At 42.0% G+C, this 21,761-nt stretch overlaps 1 protein-coding gene across 1 annotated transcript in view; it reads left to right on the top strand.

The window, feature by feature from the left end:
• Positions 1-8,884: 8,884 nt before the first annotated feature.
• Positions 8,885-21,761, top strand: part of LOC131422015 (collagen alpha-1(I) chain-like) — a 52,452-nt gene continuing 39,575 nt past the window's right edge. The window contains exons 1-2 of the mRNA XM_058568874.1: positions 8,885-8,946; positions 9,423-9,525. Of these exons, the coding sequence (XP_058424857.1) occupies positions 8,885-8,946; positions 9,423-9,525 (165 nt within the window). The remainder of the gene's footprint in view (positions 8,947-9,422; positions 9,526-21,761) is intronic.

The raw sequence follows: 21,761 nt of genomic DNA, 5'->3' as shown, positions 1-21,761 counted from the left end.
GTACCTGATTCATAACAAAAATTTAATGCAAGCTATAAAGTCTCTGTTTGCCAAACCACATAATGGTAATGTACAAGACAGTTTATAATTGCTTACTTCTTAGTTTTCAGTAAAAATTTAGGTTTCTAGACATTAAAAATTCCTGATATATGTGATTAAAGCTACCAAAAATTAATAAGGAAAACATCTCTGTATATAAGGAAATTAAGATGCATGTTTTCAGTAAGAAAGATATAAGAAATGGAGATTTTTGTTTTGTTTTGTTAAAAAAAATAAATTTGTCCTAAAGTAAAATAGGTTATTAAAATAATAATAATAAAAATAATCTTTGTCCTAAGGAAAGGCTAAAAAGAAAGGCATGTAACAAACTCTAAATGAAAAAAAAAAAACAATTTCAGAAGGTTTGTGGAAGAGGAACCCTAAGAAAAGTTTTGTGTATGGTCAAGTTGGCTAAGAGTGGAATAAATTTAATTAAATGCGTTTAATATCAAACGTAAGCTGGTGCAAAATTAGAATTTTGTTTTCTCTCTCTTAAAAGGATAATTTTCTTGAATTTTTAGTCTGCTCTTGATAAAGCAATTATAAAAGGTTTTTCTTTACCTTTGCGTAAGTCTACCTAAAAGGCAGAAATTCTGTTTTCTCAAAATAATTTCCTATGGTCAAAAAACTGAGGTCTTTCTATTAAGAGAACTAAGGTTTATTTCAACTGTTTAACTCTATGTTTGCCTTTGTAGAGGAGGAAGAAGTACTCTTCTACCCTCTAGGTTCTTCTGCCTTGTCTAAGAATTCAGTTTACGTGAGACAGAATAACAGGAGAAAAATCAAAGTTTAATAACATGTATACCTGGGAGAAATTCAGGAAAACTGAGTAACTCACTAAAAGGGCCAAAGCAACCACCCTAAATGCCATCTTCAGCTAAAGTCAAAGGAGGATGTTGGGGGCTAGTTGTCTGACTTCCTCCAAGTCTGATTTAGAGACAGCAGGGTGGCTTCCTGGGCTGGTTGCTGCAGATTATAGGCCAGAGTTCTGTTTTGATGTGTGGTCTGGCCATTGTCTATTTGTATATTCAGGCTCTTACACCATATATGTGGTCCTGTGTTCAGTGCTTTACACATGTTAACGTATTAAATGCTCTCTTCTATACAAATAGAAGCACACTATACACACTGTTCTGCACTGTTTGTTTTCCTGAGCAGTGCATACTGAAGATCTTTCCATATCAAACATATAGATGTGCTATATTTTTAAAATAGTAGCATAATATTCCATTGGATAGATGTATGTTTGTTTGTTTAACCAGCCCCCAAACATAACCTTTTTGCTATTAGAAATTATGTTGTAACAATCATCCTTGGCAACGTTATCTGTGGGATAAATTACAGGAAATGGACTGCTGGGTAAAAGGGCATGTGCATTTGTAATCTTGAGAGATATTGCTAAATTTTACTTCAAATTATATCTAATTGAATTCTTACAAAAACACTATAGGATTGGCATTTTGATAGATGAGGGAACCATCTCATAGACATGAAATAGCTAGTGCAAGGTGGTGACTGCAGACCTTTAATTTGAACCTTGATCTAGCCAATGGGCTCAGAAACACTATGTCATACTGCCTCCTGCCCATGTAATCTCCAGCCTCAGGCTGAGCATTTAGCTAAGCATGCTATGTGCAATAGCTCATTTAAATATTACAACCCTAGGAGTAGCTGCTCCTGTATTTATTCAATCTAAGATGCCATCAATTGTGAGTCACACCATTGCTCTATGACTCATCAAGACAACGGAGCAATGCTACTTAAACTTGGGCATGCTGTTGATTGTAAGGCACTTTCTGATTTTAAGAGTGAAATGTAAAAAAAAAAAAAGTGCATCTTGGAGTCCACAAAATACAGCATTATCCCATTTTACAGTGAAGTCACTGAAGTATCATGAGGTGAAATGACTTGCCTAAGGTCACACCTACTCATTGGCAGCATTGGGGTTTGAACGCTTATCCATTTAATGCCAGAGCCACCTCAGTGCTCAACACTTGCCTTGCTATTGTGCTGGGAGCAAATAATTCTTTGGAGTCAGAGCTTCTCCAGAGTGAAGCAGTGGCACCAGGGAATTCTCCAGATTCAGATGGCAGAACAGGAGGGCTAGGGAATGTGCAGGACTGTTATCCTGGCTGTTATGAGCTAAACTACCACGGGCACTGTCTCCTGGTCTAATCATCTCATGTTTTAGAACTCTGTTCTGATTATCATATTTTCCTGCTTAAAAACAAATCCTTCAGGGCTGGCCTGGTGGCACAAGCGGTTAAGTGCATGCACTCTGCTGTGGCGGCCCGGGGTTCGCTTGTTCGGATCCCAGGAACGCACCGACGCACCGCTTGGCAGGCCATGCTATGGTGGTGTCCCATATAAAGTGGAGGAGGATGGGCATGGAGGTTAGCCCAGGGCCAGTCTTCCTCAGCAAAAAAAGAGGAGGATTGGCGGATGTTAGCACAGGGCTGCTCTTCCTCACACACACACACACACAAAAATCCTTCAATGGCTCACCACTGCTGTCATGATAAAGGCCATATTCTTTTCTGATATTCAAGGCCATCCGACCTCACCCTCACCTCTCATTTCTTTTCTTTCTACACCTTATATTTCAGCCAAACTGGCCCTGTGCTCCATACCTGCTCTTGCTTTTTCTCCTCCGGGCTTTGCCTTGATTTACTCTGTTTCCTTTGCTCTGAGTGCTCTTTCCACTTTTGTCTCCACATAATCAAATCCCATATACAAGGTTCGTCTCTAACCCTGTATATGCCCCTCTCTTTTGGAAATGATCGCTTTGTCCTCTGAGCCTTGTAAGGCTTTATCCTATAGAGCCACAAATTTCTGCCACGCATTACAGTTATTCATATGTTTGTCTTGGCTTTCTGACTACCCTGTAGAATTCTGGAGGGTGAAGTTCACACTTGACTTATCTTTGAACTATTCCTTTTTTCCGATCTAGTGACCAACACAGAGTAGAGATCAGATATCACACTTACTGTATGGAGACCTACAATGAACACAGATTTGGAAATGACATTAGAGAACTTCAGATCTGCTCTCAATTCCTGCACTCTTTGACCTCCTTAAGGCAAGTTGATTCTGCATGGTCCTAAATCTGTGTTTAGCTTTCCTTGATTGCTTATATCTTCTGATATTTGCATTAGAACACAAGATCTGTTAAACATCTGCCTGTAGGCCTCTGACCCAGTTTCAGCCCTCCAGGTGCCTCTAGTCCCCTCTTATCTCCCCACTATAATGATGTGGATGGTTTTGGTGTTGTGTTGTGGGTTTTGGTGTTGTGTTGTGAGGGAGCTGGAATTGGAGACTGGGAACTTGGTATAGATTGTAATCCTGGATCTTACGGAATCACTGTGAAATCTCCTTTCTTTCTAGATCTAGATGACTTGGGGACATTTCCTGACTCTCAGGGTATGAGCTTGAGGCCAAGAGCATCTCCTTAAATTCTGTTGGTATTTGTCTTAATTGGCATTATTGTTGCCTTCCAGGTACCAGGGCTTTAGGGGGTCTTGGATATAATCTAGCCTCACTTTTATGAATTCATGGATTGAATGAATGAATAATTTCAATTTCTCCAATTCTAATTCTCTATCTGATATCCATTGGCTTTTATAGAGTCAAAGACTTTGTGGTGAGGTTGGGCAACACATATACGTGTATCTGTTTCCCCTAAGGGATCCTTGGGTAGAGTTTGTTAAGAGAACTTGAGCATAGAGTCACAGCACACTACCATGTATCTTAGGGAGAATTTACTGTAAAGTTGGGGAAACTAAACCCCAAACAAACCAGAACAAAACGAATGCAAGCCAGTTACTTCAATGGGTCTTCAACCAAGAGGTTGAAATCAGTTTCAGTGCTGGAGGAAAAATGAACTAGATTGTATTTTCCAAGAGATGATACAGTATCCACGAGCTATTTAGAAGATTTTTTTTAAAGAATAGGATGATGACATGGGATTTTCATCTTAGATGCTGACTCTCCCGACCCAAACCCCTTATAAGTTGTGCCTCTGCCTTTGTGTTTATCATGACATATAGTGGTCAACCACTGGTTCACATGGTTCTGTTAGCATAGAAGAACAGGTAACACACGATCGTGTGTCTTTTGAGTAATTGCCCTGGATCCCTCCCCAGCTACATGGACCCACTGCTCTTCCTCTCTCCCTCAGACTCTTAGATTTCTGGTTCTACAGTAATTTGCTTTTGATCTTTTTGTGTGCACCCTCCCACTCTGCTTTCACTCATGTATTTCATCTCAGTGTTGACATTTTCTGCAGTCTTTGGTAAGAAACTCCTTTCTTAGCTCTACTTCTGTAGGGGAGCAGAACTTGCCACCACAAAATGTGTCTCTTTGGCTTGATTATTTTTAGGAATAAAGGAATCAGGAAGAAACTTTGACCTTCCCCTAACTACCTAAAAGAATTTAAGATAGAAGGCCTATTTCAGGAAGGAGCTATCACCATGGATAACTATAGTATAATATGAACTAGGTGTGGTAGACAGGGAAGAACCCAGCAAGGCCCATTTGATCAAAGTCCTTTCCATGTCTCATTGTCTCTGCAAGGCATGGCAAACATTTGTTTACCAAACATTTGCTTTTACGTCTCCATATGAATTGCTTTCCTCCCCTTTGAAGTCCGAAACCACTATCCCCAACATTCTCTGTTGTCTTTAGCTGAAGACGGTATTTGAGGTGGTGGCTTTGGCCAATTTGGGGAGTTACTTGGTTTTCCTGGGTTTCTCCCTTGTGTACATGTTGTTAAACTTTTTTGATTTTTCTCCTGCTATTCCATCTCATGTCAATTTAATTTTTAGACCAGCCAGAAGAACCTACAAGGATAGAGGAAAATTTCTTCCTCCCCTACAGTCCCATGAAACTCTCCCTTCATTCCCCAAGGCTGTACAGGCTGTGTGAGGACTGTACCTTGAAGCCTGACTAAATCCCATTCCCAAACCATACTGGAATACTCGACTGGTGGGGGAGCTCCTTTTGTCCTGTTGGTGAAACAGATGGCCATTGGATCTTGATTCTTTGTCCTCCTGCATGTCTAATTTGGAGGGACAACTCAGTAAGTCACCAAAGAGGCAACAGTGAGTTCTAAATGCAGGTTCTCTGACTTAGAGCCTAGGGCCCTGATTTGGTAATCTGTACCTTTTGAAAATAACAGCCCGTATGTTGGCATTTTGGGGCATGATTTTTAGAGGGGCGGCTGCCATTTTTTCTGTTTTAAAAAAAATTCTATATTGATTTTTGTTGCGTGAGAAATATATGAGGCGTTTACACTCCAGCCTTATTTTTCTCAGTAAAATATCCTCTATTCAACCAATTGCTCAAGCCAAAAATCTGTAGTAATCTTTACTGTCTCTACTTTCCATCTCTACCTACCTACCTACCTACGCCACATCCTATCCATTGACAAGCCCTGCCAACTCTACCTCCAAAACGTATCATTAGTCTCTCTGTTCTCTTCATTATCTCTACTCAGGGACTGGACTGGTGTGAGGTGAGTGAAACATTTGCCTCAGGCGTGGTGTATAAGGGGATGCCAACAAATTCAGTAGTCAAGATAAATAATATTTTAATGTCATATTTCTTAAAAGGTAAAAATTAATGCATGATAAACAAAATATTAAAATTTTAGCTAAATACAGTATCCAGCCTAGCACTTGCATGACTCAACTCACTTGGTCACCCTAATCCTGTCTCTGGCTCCAATAAAACTTTATAAAAACAGGCAGCTGGTTTGAGGGCTGTAGTTTGCCAATTTGATTATTTGTTGTTTTTGTTTTTGTTTTTTGTGAGGAAGATCAGCCCTGAACTAGCATCCATGCTAATCCTCCTCTTTTTGCTGAGGAAGACCAGCTCTGAGCTAACATCTATTGCCAATCCTCCTCTTTTTTTTTTTTTCTCCCCAAAGCCCCAGTAGATAGTTGTATGTCATAGTTGCACATCCTTCTAGTTGCTGTATGTGGGTTGCGGCCTCAGCATGGCCGGAGAAGCGGTGCATCGGTGCACACCCAGGATATGAACCCGGGCCACCAGTAGCGGAGTGCGCGCACCCAACCGCTAAGCCACGGGGCCGGCCCCAATTTGATTATTTTTAATGTCAAAAAATTTTAAAAATATTTGCTTTTAAAAGATTTATAAAGTCAGAATTATGATTATTCATAAATTACAAATACATACAAATACAAAAAATGTATAAAATAAATATTGAAAATTATATATAATATATACATTTTAAAACAGCATTGTTTTATTATTTACATGTATTTTTAAAAATTTATTTTAAAATTAAAATGTTATTTTTCGTGATCACTGAATATTTTGGTGCCCATTTAAATTTTGCGCCTGAGGTGAGTCCTGTCTCCACTGCTGCTTCCTTGGTCCACACCAACATAGCCTCTCACCTGGACAGCCCTCCGCCAGGTCTCTTTCTTGTGTTCAATTGTTCATACAGCCGCCAGAGAGTATTTTTAAAAGTGTAAGTCAGATCAAGTCCTTCCCTCTCCTGCATGACCTACAAGGCCTCTGCAGTCCACCCTCTCTTGCTCGTCAAGCTCTCTTCCTCCTACTCTCTTCCTCTCTCATTGCACTTCAGGCACCCTGGCATTCTTTCTGCTCCTCAAACAGGTCCAACTCATTCCCACCTCAGGTGCTTTACCTTAGTGTTCCCTCTGCCAGGGACACAATTGCCACAGAACTTCAAAAGGCTGGCTCCTTGGTGTTCAAATCTCAGCTCAAATGTCCTCTCTTCAGAAGCCAGCAAATCTAAAATAATTCCCCTGTCCCACATAGGGTCACTCTTTCTTATTGCCCTGTATTATCTTGATCATTTATGTGTTTTCTTGTTTGTTCGTTTTGCTGTTTAGAATATCAGCTCTATTAGGAAAGGGATTTTGCCTGTCTTGTTGACTTTTATATCCCTGGACGCTGAAATATTGCCCTCTAGAGACCACATTTGTAATTATCAAACTCAATAGTTCGTTAACCTAAGGATGAACATGGCGTCATCTCATTGTTTTAATAAGTATTTCCCCATTTACCAGTTGGGGTGAGTGTTTGTTATTTTTAGTATGTGTCCTGGTTATTTATATTACTATCACCTATTTTTTGACCACCTCTCAGAATGAACACTCATGTGTGAATCAGGAGATGAGACTTTCACTCAGACGGAGACCTTGTGAGACAGATCAGGAATTCTTGGGGTGGGGGGTATTCTGGATTCAGGACTAGAGATTGCTGTCCAGCTTCCTTCTCTCTCCTCTCACACCACCCAAGTTACATCAACACTTCTCACACATCATCATGTCTTCCAAAATCAGGTATTTTCTTGATTTAAGCATCTTGTTTTCAGTATCCACTTACCTCATCAACTCCTTAAAACCCAACCACCTGTCATAGCTCATATCTGATACCAGGAGCTTGGTCTTCAAGGTGGGGCAGTTGGACATGACAGAGTCCACAAGTGTGGCCATAGCCTCATTGACCAGAGTGCACTGGGCCTTGGACATGTGCAATCGATAGAGAATTTTCTTGGCAGTCAGTTGGCGGGGGGTGGGGTGGGGGTCCCAGGCACAAAGGTGGTTCCTGAGAAAGCCACAAAAGAAGGCTTCATTTATATCTTTTAAGTAGATAATATTTCCTCAAGCATCCTGGCAGCACAGATGTGGTCTCTTGAATACTGTCTCTTTCTGGGGTGTAACCTCTCCAATGGCTGGGGAAGAACTGAGAAGGGCAGGAGACTGAGCTCACTGAACTTTGTTGTCATTATGTGTTCTCCTCAAGCTGTCCTTAATTTACATGGGTTAGGTGTCAGATTACTGCCTTTTGAAATGTAGGCTGATGTTGAAACTTCCTGTGATGCAAGGAGGTTGTGGAAACTTTCTCTTGGTTGTTTCCTCCTTGCTTGAGAGTAGCTCATGCTGTGGATTCCTGGATTTGCATTGGACACAAAAATTCCTTCCTCTTTTCTTGGGCTGTTCTGTAGTGTTTCTTCCATCCATTTAACACTTATTGGGGGCCTACTATGTGGCTGGCACCTACCGGCACATCCTCTTATGATCCTTCGTACTTCTGTGGTGTCAACAGTAATGTCTCTTCTTTCATTTATAATTTTATTTGGGCCCTTTTTTTCTTGATTAATGTAGCTAAAGTTTTGTCAATTTCATTTATCTTTTTAAAAACCCAACTCAGTTTGTTGATTTTTTTCCTATTGTCTTTCCAGTCTCCATTTTCTTAATTTCTGTTCTAATCTTTATTATTTCTTTCCTTCTGCTAACTTTGGCGTAGTTTGTTCTTATTTTTCTACTTCTTTGAGGTGTAAAGCTAGGTTGTTAATTTGAGATCTTTCTTTTTTCTTAAATTAAGTATTTATCACTAGAAACTTCCCTCTTAGAATAGCTTTTGCTGCAACCCATAAGTTTTGGTATGTTGTCTTTTCATTTTCATTTCTCTCAAGATACTTTCTGATTTCCCTTGAGTTCTTCTTTGACCCATTAGTTTTTCGCTAATGCCCATTTCTGATGAAGAAACTCTCAGCGAACTAGGTAGAGGGACCTTCTTCAACTTGATAAAGGACATGTGGAAAAAACCTACAGCTAACATCATACTTAATGGTAGCCCTAGGAGGGACACTCCATATGGCCCCAGGTGTCTGCCACTGCTTGGCATGCCCATGCCCTGCTGGAGGGTGAGGCCAAGGACGGGGTGAATGTGAGATCTGGGGAGAGGGGAAGGAGGAGTGGGCAGCCCAGCTTGGTGACTAAATTTGCCTGCCAGACCAACCTTCACCTGCCACCGTCCAATAGATTCACTGCCTCTGTGCTCACCAATAATGCTGCTGCTGCTTCTGCTACTGCTGCTGCTGCTTCCAGGTCCCAGCTTGGACCAGCACAGGTGAGTGAGGGACCAGCCCTCCGGGGATGCAGTAATCCTGCAGGATTCCTCCAGGCCTTTCTAGGGGTGCCCAGTCCCTCATTTGTTCCCAGGGACCCAGGAGCTCTGTTCCAGAGCTCTCCCTAGGGGCCCGCATTCACTCACTCTTCCCAGGGCCCAGGAATCTTCCAAGCATTAGCCAGGGGTCCAGTGTGTTCTCCAGACACTCGTACACAACACTCTATAACCCCCTCCTGCCATCCAGAGCCCTCCTGATCCCCCGTGGCCTCAGGGCCTGTGAACTGACCCTTCTGGGTTGCCCAGATAAGTGCTCAGTTTGGGGCTGGAGGTAATAAAATATGAATATGAACATCAATGGTGTGCCTGTGTTGTGCATTCATTTTGTGGATGAACTTGTGCTAAATGCAGTCCCTCTGTAATTCTCCCCAATCCCCATCAGAGAGAGCCTGGGGCCCGATTCTTTCTGCTGGCCCCAGCTTCCTGGGTGGCCCTGTGCACCCAGTAGATGGCCAGGACACAGAGGTCCAGAGAGATGCTCCAAGCAGCCCCAGGCACCAGCCTCTCCTAGATCCCGCATGGGTGAGTGAGGGACCTGCTCTCTGGGAATCCAGGAGTCCCATAGGACTCTTCCAGACCTCTCCAGAGGTACCCAGTCCCTCATTCATACCCAGAGGCTTTCACCCCTCAGCTTTCCCCAACATGAGCACACCCACTCATCTCTTCCCAGGGCCCAGGACTCCCCTAGCCCTTCCCCAGGGGCCCAGTGTCCTCCCCACACACCCCTCCCCCACCTCTATAACCCCATCCTGCTATCCACAGTCCCTCTGACCCCCTGGTCTTGGGTCCTGTGAACTGATCCTTTACTCTCTCTGTCCTTGGGGCCTGAGATGGGACCACTGTGGGGAAAACCAGAGGCTGGGAGAAGCAGGGGCAGAACGGGCCGAGCCTGGGGGTGGGAGAAGCACATATTGTCTCCTTCTCACCCACCACTGGGGTCACCCATGGAGAGATCCCCTCTGCAGCTGCCCATTTTTGTGGTGCGCTGACACACCCACTCACAGAGAAATAAGATACCACAAGCACAGAGACACACAGGCACAAAATCACCCCCATCCTCACCTAGGGACTCAGGCATAGGCCTCATGGACAGGCTCACACACAGACCCACACTGCAGACACAGGCAACGGCCCCTGGGGGGAACACACAGACACACACACACACACACACACACACAAACACATACACACTCAGGGCCACATGAGACAGCCCCACAGGGCAGGCCCTACACACATTGGACACACACAGAGAGAACACAGACACTCATACATGCACAGGTACAATCAGGAACACACAAAGGGGCGGGGAATTCACACACACAACCAGTGCACACAGAGATATAAAACACAGACACATACAGATGCTCCAGCAGGGGGACACATGCCCAGAGACACACACAGAGATTTGCACAACCAACATACACTCATTCAGAGATACAGACACAGACACACAAATGCATACAGTGACACACAGAGGGAAACAGTGCCACACAGTGGAAAACTCACATCCACAATCAATATATTCACAGCCACAGAAACTCATACTCACAGGTCCATAATGCAGATTTACACACCCAAACACACACATGCACACACGCACACTCCCAGGCCTTCACCCCCCACCCCAGCTTGCAAGACAAATAGCCCTGGCACTCAGTGGAGGCCACTGCAGGCAGATAGGATGAATAGACCTTGGCACGACCTGCCCCACCTAAGCTGTCATGGACGGGGGTGTTTTCCTGGTTCCAGATTGAGTGCTGGCATCGGCCCCATGCCATGGCCTGCTGGAAGGCTGTGCCTGGGTTGAGGTACCAGAGAGTGAGCAGGGTAGGGTGGCTCTGCGGACAGGGCCCTGGGTAGGGACTGGGACCCTGACAGGATGCACTTTGAGTGGGGGTATTGCATGGGGCTTAGCAGATCCTGAGGTCAAGAGAGGGAGAGAGATGAGCGTCCCCAGGACCCTGCCATGTGTCAGAGTGGGCTGCACCCTCTCCCACAATAACAATAATAACAATAATGCCATCAGCAGAACTATTATATGACAATATTATCATCAGCACAACAATGACTGACCACCAGTCCCAGGTCGAGGAGCTGAGGTGTGACCATGGCCGCCAGTTTTGGCCTCATCTTCCGAGCAGGGTGGATCCCAAGTAAAGCTGGGCCCTGGGCAAAGCTTCTCTCTGGCCCCTTCTCCCTCTGGCATCTCCAGGCCTCAGCCTTCCCCTCTCCCAACACCCCTGCCCAGACCTGAGTCCCCTTTGACCTTTTTCTCAGCCTGGGTACAGCCCTCTCCCTGACCACTCTGAACCTGACTCCACATCTGTGCAAGGGGGATAGAGATGGTACTGACCTCAGGACCCCATAAGATGATGCCTGCACAGTGCAGTGCTTAGCACAGGCCCGTAACAGGAGGGGCCTTCAGTTGTATCATTATTGCCTTTAAGGTCTGCATACCTTTTAAGGTGCCAGTTCTGGGAAGACAGATGCCCCTGGGAGATGATGCTGCTGATGTGCTCAGGGGCTCAGCACGTGGCTGCTTCTTGTCCTTGTGACAGTCTTTGGACACAGGCATGGACACTCCCATTTTAATGAAGGAAACCCGCTCAGGGTCACACAGCTGGGAAGCAGCACAGCTGAGCTTTGAGCCCAAGGCTCCTGGTCCGGGCCCCAGGGGCCACGAAGGGCTCCCCTGTGTGGGAGGCTGACACTGGCTTTGGGGAACAAGCGCTTCCTCGGCTGTGAAAAAGATCTCACCTGTTCCAGGCCCCCAAGCTCTGTCACTTCTCCTTCTTTCCCTCCTCCCTGCTGGAGCCGTGATCAGGGTGACCCTGGCACCCTTCCTGGAAGTCCCCAGTCCCCGACAGGCTGGGCCTCTCTCCCATTCACTTCTGGGCTAGTCTGACTTCCACCCCTTCTGTACTGGTCTCTCCTTGTATAACCAGGACAGGCTGGCTCTGGGGCTCTTCAGGCAGGCAACAGCATCTCAACAAAATTTAGTATGCACTGTTGTTATGTTGTCCTTGTTTGGTTTTGCTTGTTTTTTTACGGTTTCTTTACATTTATGGTAGAAGACATTGGTTTTCCATTATAACAGTGAGGGAATGTTTCCTGTTCGCTGTAAATTTGCGTAATAATAAAAAGTGGTGGGATTTAAAGAAGTGATTTTAATCCTCCTTGGGCCTGAATGAGTTGGGGAAACACTGTGTGCAGTATGCAGAACAGCACCTTAGGAAGCTCAGGATGGGACCCAGGAAAGATGATCATGAGTGGGGTTTGTCCCAGTCACCTGGGTCTCTGGACCCCTATCCACCTGCTTGGCTCTCCCCGCCCATCACTCCTGGTGCTGCCAAGCCTCTGGGCGTTGTCCCCAGGTCACCCAGGAGAGAAGATGATGAACTTCCTCTCTTAAAATGCTCACATTCCGGAGATCCTGGGAGATCAACGACGAGAGAGTCAGCTTGGATTTTCCCCAGTTTGGTTCATAATGTAAAGCCCATGCTAACAGGTAGCAGGGTGACATGGATAAGTGACATATCCACCATTGTTTCAGGTGTGAAGATGTCTGGTTAATTGGGAATGATTTTGAGATCATACAATCTTGTCACACAAAGTGGAATATCCAGGCCAGAAGAAGACATATATTTTATCATGATCATATCATTCAGTTCAAATGTAGCCTCCTTTCCTTTGGGATTTCTTCTTACAGTCATATTTTATTTATAAAGGTACTTTTCAATTTTCAAACATATGAGAATTTCTAGTTGGCTTTCTCTAAGTGGCCTCTAGGACAATCACGTTACCAGAAATGTGCTCTGTGTGATTTCATTCCTCTGAAATATATTAAAATTTGCTTTATAGCCCAAATAAGTAGGGTTAATTTCGTAAATGTATCATATCTTCTTAAATTAATATGTCCTAAACAGTTATACAGGTATAGATATATGGATACATCTGTATGATTAAGATGGTTTGCTGTTAACATCTTCTGCATTTTACGGATGTTCTGTCTGCTTATTGTATGAGCTGCTGAGAGGGGCGTGTGAGAACCTCCCACTCTACTTGTCATTTGATTCTTCTTTCACTTTTGTCATCCTTTGCTTTATATGTTTTTCAGCCAATGGCCATTGGAAACCTTAGGAAGTCAGAAAGGAAAGAGGGAGCGCCCAGAAGTGGGGAACAGGGAGCCTGGGTTGGGAAGCACCAGAAACCAGAAGGTCTGTGAAGGTTCCAGAGAGGACCTGTCGTTGAGATGGCTCCTGGTGGGGCACTGGGTGGGGGAGGGGCATTCTAAAAATGAGGTCACACGGTGTCCACTGTGATGAACCAGGGGTGAAGGCAGAGGATTGGTCAAAAGGGAGTATAAAGCTTCGGGGTTGCTAAGGCAGCGCCCAGACAGGAGAAGACTCGGAGGAAGACGAAGCCCTCGTCCCCTCCAACTGCTCCTGAGAGTCCACTTCACTGCTCCTTGTGTCCCGCTGACCTACTGACCTACTGACCTGTCTGAACCCTCCTCCTTCCCTTTTAGGACTTGATCTGACCCAGTACTTTCCCTGATCCCCTTCTTCTTCTCCTCCCAGGTGCCCAACACGCCCTTTCCTGCCACATCCCCTCCTCAATCCTACCCCCAATTCCTACCCCTGTCCCAACTCCCTCCCCACCCCTCTCCAACCCCTTCCCTACCCCTCTCACCCCACCACCTTCCTGGCAACCTCAGGACCCCTGAGAGGACCAGGACATGGAGGTGCGCAGGTTCATCTTCTGTCTCCTCCTCCTTGGGTCTCCTGGTTACCCAAACATGAATGTGAGTAAACATCAGACATCAGTGGTTTCTTCCTTTCTGTGGTTAAATGACAGCTTTATCTTATGATCCTTGATGGAAACTGAGTTTTTCCCGAAGACCAAGGACTTCAGGGCAGGTTTCTTGACCAGCCTGAATGGGTTTTGGCCACAGCTGTCCACATCAAGTTCTGGGTCCTGTCAGCATTGCTTGGACCAAACACAGTGGAGCTGACAGGATGGAAACCTGAAAATAGTAACTTTATAGCATCAGGAAGGAAGGATTTGTGAATATACTGAAAGCCATTGAGTTGTAAGTCTTCAATGGGAAAATTGTATGATAAGTGAAATGTATCTCAATAAAATCACTTTAAAAACATAAAGAACTCTTATTTAATAGGAGTCATGGGAGTTAGACTAGCTCCTGGAAGCCTTGTGAAGATCCTGCTTCAAGCTACGTAGGTGTAGGGTCCATCTCATGTGTAGTTTGTTTTCCTGTAAGTACATGATTCATATACGTAAATGCTGGCAGCCCTGGGAAGAGTGGTGTCTAAGCGTTGGTGTTGGTGCTAGTCTGTTAAAAAGGGAAATGTCATTTGTGCTCTGTGCTTTCTGGCTTGTTGACTTTTAGCAACTTCTGAGTCGTCCCTTCCTTTCTGCTCTTGGAAGCTGCTCCCAGGGACTCTGTGTCCAACCAGGTTGATAGGAGCCCTGAGAAGTCCATCAGAAAATAAGTGGCTGCATCCTGCTGGGATGTTTATAATGGGGAAATCATTAGGAGTGACATGACCATGAGGTGAACGAGTTGTTGTACTTTCTTTAGTAAAGTGTTCGTGTTCAGTATTGATTTATGCAAAGCAAAAAGGGTCCTTAATGTCCTCAGGATTGTCCAAATATAAAGAAACTCCAGACTCCTACTGTGAAAGGTTTCACTTTGTCATTGGAAGCCACCTCTCCCCCCAGGAAAGAGAGAGAGGGAAGGACTGAGAACACCCCATAGAGATAAGTAGATTTGTTTTGATTGGCATGCATCAGATTCTTAGGGATCTGGAAAGGTCCAGTGGTCAGGAACAACCCTCACATTGAGGCAGAATCATCCCAATGAATACCTGTAATCAAAGAAGAATCTATTCTGTTTCCTTTGAGTCTATGAAGGAGGAAATTTCTTGATAGTCTTCATTGGAGTTTTTCCCCCTCTACCTAGGCTGTGTTCTCATAGATGAGTTACGCTCTCTTTCCCTACCTCATCTTTGAGCACCTGGATAAACTCACTTGTTTTGCATTTCCCACATCCACCCTTGCTCATGGTCATTGAGTATCAGAACCTCTGCTTTTTGGCCCCACTGGATCTAATCTAGGTAGGAGTGAACTACTGACATCAGCTCCTGACAGTTGCCAAATGTAACAAGAGTGCCCATGACTGGGGATGCTTAACCAGGTAGTGACAAGATGGTGTTTTTCTTTTTTGTGCATTTGATCCACATGTTTAACCATTGTGCTGAGCTACTGCTTTCTCTCAGACAGTGGTGACTCAAAGACAGCGTATGTTTCCCGTGAGCACATATTTTACTGACCCCAGCTGTGAGGGCTGAAGATGAAAATTTTATAGATTTCAAAGGCTACTTTCTAGGGAAGTTTTATTTGCACAAAACTGAAACTTGGTATGTAGATTAGTATGAGTTACCCTGTGAGTTTATTTTCTTCTAAAGTACTTATAAATCTAGTTTTTGTAAAACGATATGGTTGCTTTTTGTTTTGGTGAACATACATTCTAGAAATTTTGTATTCTTTTACAAATTAATTTTCATGGTTGCTATTGATTGATTTAGGTTCAATACTATGAAATATGAATGTGAATTCTTTTTATTGGCTATTTGGAACTGTGTTTTCAACTAACCTCAATTCTCATAGTGTTAATCATGATACAAGATCATACTATTAGGCAAATCTTTATGTACTTCAGAAATCTGACATTGTGTGCTCTGGTTCAGAATCAAAGTGAACACTGAAAGAAAACACTGAAAGAAACTTGGGCTAAACAATAATCTGGAATTAATTTTTCTTGGAATAATAATCCCAGTATTATTATAATAACAGCTGCCCATCTCTCTCAGTTACGTGCATGTCTATAAACATCTCTCCATATATTATTCTGATTTGTATCTTTAACACGCATTTTTGATTGTTATTTTTCCCATTTTTCTATACATCTTGACATATTTTTGGAGATGTCCCAAAGAAATTTTCCAGCTACTTCATGAATATACAATAGAAGACCTAGGTTTCCTATCCACTATAAGTTTGTATTTACTTATTTTTCCATTATAAGTTGGCTCATATATTCTATGTTCTGTTAACTATTTAAAAAAAAAACATTTGCAACGTGTTTGTCAGCAAAATAAAGCTCTAACAGTTTGTGTGTCACATACTGCTTAAGTGTGGTATAATTTATGTATAATAACAGCACATTTTTAATGAATACAATTTGTTGATATTTGACTTATGTATGCAGCAATGAAACCATCACTACATTAAGATAGCAAACACACTCATCACTCCCGGAAATTTCCCCCTGCTCCTTTTTGATCCATCTGTCCTCCCTCTCCTCCATGAGGAGATATTTGAGGGGTGTGGTTACCTCCTGGAGGCTTGTTTAGGGTTTCTAAAGATGACTCTTTGTGATAGATATATTGTAAATGTCTTTGAGGTTTCTGATTATCTCCAATATTATTTCAGCTAGTCCATATTCTGCCTGACTGTTTCCGTCTTGGGCCTGGTGATTTTGGAATTCTGTGGAAGTTGACAGTTGTTACGGCTTCCCTGAGAATTTCAGCATATGCTGTTTTCCTCTGGAGATCTGTCCTTGCTGTGAGTATACTAAAGTACCTTATGGGTATACTTTTAATCATAAATAAGTAGGAATTTTGAAAGTCACTGAACCTTTTATTTGAATTCAGTACTACACATTTCCCACTAAGTACTGCTTCCACTGCATCCCACAAATTTTAATAAGTCCTATTTTCATTATCATTTAGATTGAATTATTTTAAAATTTCTGTTGAGATGTCTTCTTTGACCCATGTATTCTTTAGAAGTGTGTTGTTTAGTCTCCAAATTTTTTGTAGTTTTCCAGCTATCTTTCTATTATTGATTTCTAGTTTAAATCCATTGTTGTCTGAGAACATAGTTTCTATGATTTCTATTACTTGAAATGTGTCAAGATGTATTTTATGGCCCTGAATATGTGTATCTAAGTGAATGTTCTATGTGAGCTTGAGAAGAATGAGTAGTCTGCTGTTGGATGAAATCTTCTCCAGATGTCAGTAGATCCAGTTGATTGATGATGCTGTTCAGTTCAACTGTATTCTGATTGAATTTCTGTAAGCTGGATCTGTCAATGAATGACAGAGGTTTTTGAAGTCTCCAGCTGTAATGATGGATTCCTCTATTTCTCCCAGCAATTCTATCAGTTTTTCCTCATGTGTTTTGACACTCTGCTGTTAATACATACACATTAGATATTTTATGTCTTCTTGGAGAATTGACCTCTTTACCATTAAAGTTATGCCCCTCATTATCCCTCATAATTTTCCTTACTCTGTGATGTTGTTTTGAAGGATAATTTCACTGGTGATGGAAATCTAGGTTGTTGCTTCTTTTCTTGTAACACTTTAAAGATTTCATTTCACTTTCTTGTTGATTGCATGCTTTCTGAAGAGAAGTCTGATGTATTTCTCATCCTTGTCCCTCTGTGGGTAAAGTTTTATATTTCCCTGCTCTTCTGCCCTCAGCTTCTTCCAAAATTTCTTCTTTGTCTTTGATTATCTGTAGTTTGAATAGTATATGTCTAGATGTAGATTTTTTTTAAATTTACTCTGTTTGGAATTCTTTGAGCTTCCTGAATCTATGGTTTGGTGACTATCATTAATTTTGGGATATTCTCAGTCATTATTGCTTCAAATATTTCTTCCTTTCCTTTCTTCTCCTGATATTCCCATTATGTATATGTTACATTCTTTGTAATTGTCCCACTGGTCTTGAATTTTACGTGCTGTATTTTTAGTTTTTTTCTTTGCATTTATGTTTTGGAAGTTTCTACTGACATTTCTTCAAGCTCATTGATTCTTTCCTTGGCTATGTCAAGTCTGTTAATGAATGCATCAAAGGCATTCCTCATTTCTGTTATGGTGTTTTTGATTTCTAGAATTTCCTTTGGATTCTTAGAGTTTTCATCTCTCTGTGTACATGCACCATCTCTTCTTGCATGTTGTTCATTTGTTTCCTTAGAGCCATTAGCATATTAATCATTGCAGTTTTCAATTCTTAGTCTGATAATTCCATCAACTCTGCCATACTGAATGTAATTCTAATGCTTGCTCTCTGTGTTCAAACTGTGTGTTTTTTTTCCTTTAGTCTGCCTTGTAAGGTTTTGTTGAACACTGGATGTTGTGTGCTGGTTTAAAGGAACAACTGAGATAAATAGGTCTTTAGTGTGAGGATTTATATTTATCTGTCTGGGGGTTAGGCTGAGTTTACTGTTAGGTGAGACAGGAAGAAGAGAGAACACTGGAGTCCAGTATCTCCCTTCACCTAGGTCACGTAGTCTTTGGAAAAACGCCACTTAGGCTCTGCTAAAGTAGTTTCTCTTGCAGGCGAGCCTTTTTAAGAAGAACAGAATACTATGAGTTTATTTCTAAGTGGCTATTTCTCCCCTCTCCCTACCAATAGCATGAGGGTATTTTTATTTAATAATTACTGTGGGAACCTATTGGATCCCTGAAGGTAAAATTCACACATATATGGGAGGTCCTTAACACTGGGCACCATGGCATTTTGAAATGTCTTTCTTGTCCACACTGAGCATCCAGGAATTCATCAATTACAGTATAAGTTTTCCTACCATGGTGTTCTGGTTCCCATGGAGATTTCTAAGCTTGGGCTTCTGCACCAATAAGTGGTGATTGTCTGTACTGCCAGTCAGTTTCTCAGATTCTGCAGGCAACAGTTGGCCCTGCGCCATCAGTTCTCTGATAGATCTATGAAGAGTTTTTGATTTTCAGTTCGTTCGTTCAGCTTTTTCCTTCTTACGTGGACAAGAGTGACAACTTCCAAACTCCTTACAAGCTGGATCTGAATCCAGGAGTCCAGCTCTTTTATTTGTTTCCTTTATATCACTAACTTGAACACAAATCAATGTTTTGAAATGGAAGTTAACTTTGTAAAATACTCTAAAAAGAACTCAGTGAGTAAGACAACAATATGTTCTCAATGAGAAAACTACAGTTTATAAACCCTGACCTTTAAAAAGAAAATGTACATATTAAGTATTTTGTGAGCCCATCTCTCGTCCCACTTGCCCCTGCCTCTGGGGTTGGGTAGAGGCAAGGGGCAGAGAAGCTCGCTGTCTCCTGAGCATCGTGTGAAGTTAGAGGACTATCCATGATTTTCCATTTGCCTTCCATGGATGCATTTTCCTATAACAACATTATTATGCCTGACTTTTGATACTGTAATAATATTCCAGTGTCTTGGCAAGTTTTGTGGACTGTCCTCAGCATCTGATCATCATTTAAAACTTTTGAATGGGGAAATATGTTTTAGGGGTCAAGAAAATGAATCTTTCCATGGTATTAAAATGGGGCCCTGCCTGGATTTTATTGAGCTATAATTCCATCTCCCATTCTCTTTCTCATTTAATGACCCTCTGTTTTTAGTGGTATAGAAAAATCATAGGACCTGATGTGTTGTAATTGTTTATCAATTCAGCAAACAGCCGAATCTGTGTAAGATTTCAGAAAAGCTTTCTAGTGAGTGAAAGAGGCATATCTTAGTACAAAAATTTTGCCTTTTCTTTTTGTAATTTTTTTGAGGCTTTTAAAACAATCCCAGGTTCTGGACTTCAGTGTGGATATTGGAATTGACCCAAAAAAATCAAATAAATAATGCATTAGTGTATTTATAAAAATGCCTGCCACATTCATTATGAAAATGAAGTGATTGGTGTTCATTTAACAGAAGGTAAATAAATCTTTTGGTCAAAAATAAGTTTTTACTTTTGTGGTCTTTATCAGAGATGGTTTGTGAAGTATCATGACTTAAATAGGAAATTCTATTTTTTTTCTTATTTTTAATCCTATGAATCATTACACTGAAAAAATGATTTTTATAATTTCATTTGACTATTGTTTTTATATTTTATCAGGAACTATAGGTTTTTACTAATAATATGTTTTGACATCAAATTTAATTTTGTTTCTTCCTCTCCTAGATAAAGTCTGGAGTATATCAAGGTAAGATCTTAGGTTTTAGTTTTCTTTGTAATATTTTCTCAGTATGGGTGTTTGATGTGGGTTTTAATTCAATTGGGAGTAAATACAGTGACTTCTGATGTCTAATTGACTTTTTAATACTTGAAAATTTTACTCTTCCGAAGTTGGAGTCTAAATGACAATGTAGAGGGAGTTGCCAGCTACTGAGATAAGAGAACAGAAGGAGGAACAGATCACGGGAGTAGGGACAATGGGACGAGTTTAATTTTGCATAGAAAGGTTTAGGAAACAAGTGATGGTATGATGCTGCAGTTTGGAGTGAGTATGTTGACATGACCTGGCTCTTGGTGAAATGTAAAGATGAGAAAACACTATTGAAGACTATCAAGAAGTTTACAGCTTAGAGAAGAACCCAGATATTGCCAGGCAAAGTGTGTGTCATGACCATGGGTTATGAGTCTGAAGTGGAGGGAGCCACTCTTGCCAGTAGAGAATGAGTGGAAATGAACCTGATGTAAAATAGGGATAAGACATTCTGTATGGGCTTCCTAGACTGTGATGATTACGTGGTGCTGTGTGTTGAGAGCCAGGGTGGCTGCCTGGCACATAGTAGGCCCTCAACTGCTGGTGTTTGTCACAGTGAATGAATGCAGCAGTGGTTGTGGTGAGAAGAGAGATCAGGGTATCGGAGCTCTCACGTTGGGCAAATAGAAGATAAGTTTGCACTTTGTGGTCAGGTGAGAGAATTCAATGCCTCTGAGAGGAGTGTGGAATTGTGGGCTGTGTTCTGGAGCTTTCCATGTGTCTTCTACCTGTTACTGGGTGTTTTATGTGTGCTGTATTCATGTCATGGTGGATGGTAACATTCTCATCTTGGGGCTGAAGAAGCTTGTCTTACAGGGCTTGTGAGTTATCCAGGTCCTCTGGTGGCTAGGTGGTAAAGCCCAGATCATACCCAAGTGTGTTTGATTCTAAAGACCTTGTTGTCAGGAGCCAACCACCCTGGTTCTCATGAACGCAATCTACCGGGCAGCAGGAAGACCTTGGAGGCCTTTGAGTAGCCAATCAGTCGACATTTTGAACTTCTCTTCTGTGGAATGGCAAATAGAGAATGAAAGTGGGGCGACCTTGGAGGAAATAAGGTTTTTTTTTTTTTTTGCTTTTTGCAGGGACATATTTATTTACCTTAATAGTTGGAAGAGAGAAGTATAAGTTGATAGGATGCTTGATTTTTATGTTTCACCTCTGGTGATGGCTTAACTATTTGAAGTGATTGAATTTTATAAGATTGGTGCTTAAAGATGGGAGAGAAATTAAGAGAAGACATTTTATTGTGTTTCTCCATCTTTGAAAAAATTTTAAATAGGCATGTCATTGAAATAAGATTTTCTTAGATTTAAAATACCGCTAACTAAAATTTGCTTTCTTCAGGCACAATGGTTACACTCCTAGTGCCAGATAATGCATCTCTGCTGCTAATACACTGGGATAATTCAGTTTTACTGGGTTTGCCTAATAATCTTAGAAATCATTTTATCTCCTTTTAGTTGATATACAACAAATAAAGGAAGACATCGAGACAATGAGAAAACAAAATAGAGAACTTGGAGAAAAAATATATATTTTGGAACAGAAGGTATCATTTCCTTTCAATTATTTTTCATGATTTCACGTTCAATTACTTCCACCTCTGATAGTTCAGTTATTTTG

Source organism: Diceros bicornis, chromosome 26, assembly GCF_020826845.1.
Source record: "Diceros bicornis minor isolate mBicDic1 chromosome 26, mDicBic1.mat.cur, whole genome shotgun sequence".
Lineage (NCBI taxonomy): Eukaryota > Metazoa > Chordata > Mammalia > Perissodactyla > Rhinocerotidae > Diceros > Diceros bicornis.
The sequence above is the reverse complement of the archived record's forward strand: the minus strand, read 5'-3'. Positions and strand labels throughout refer to the sequence as shown.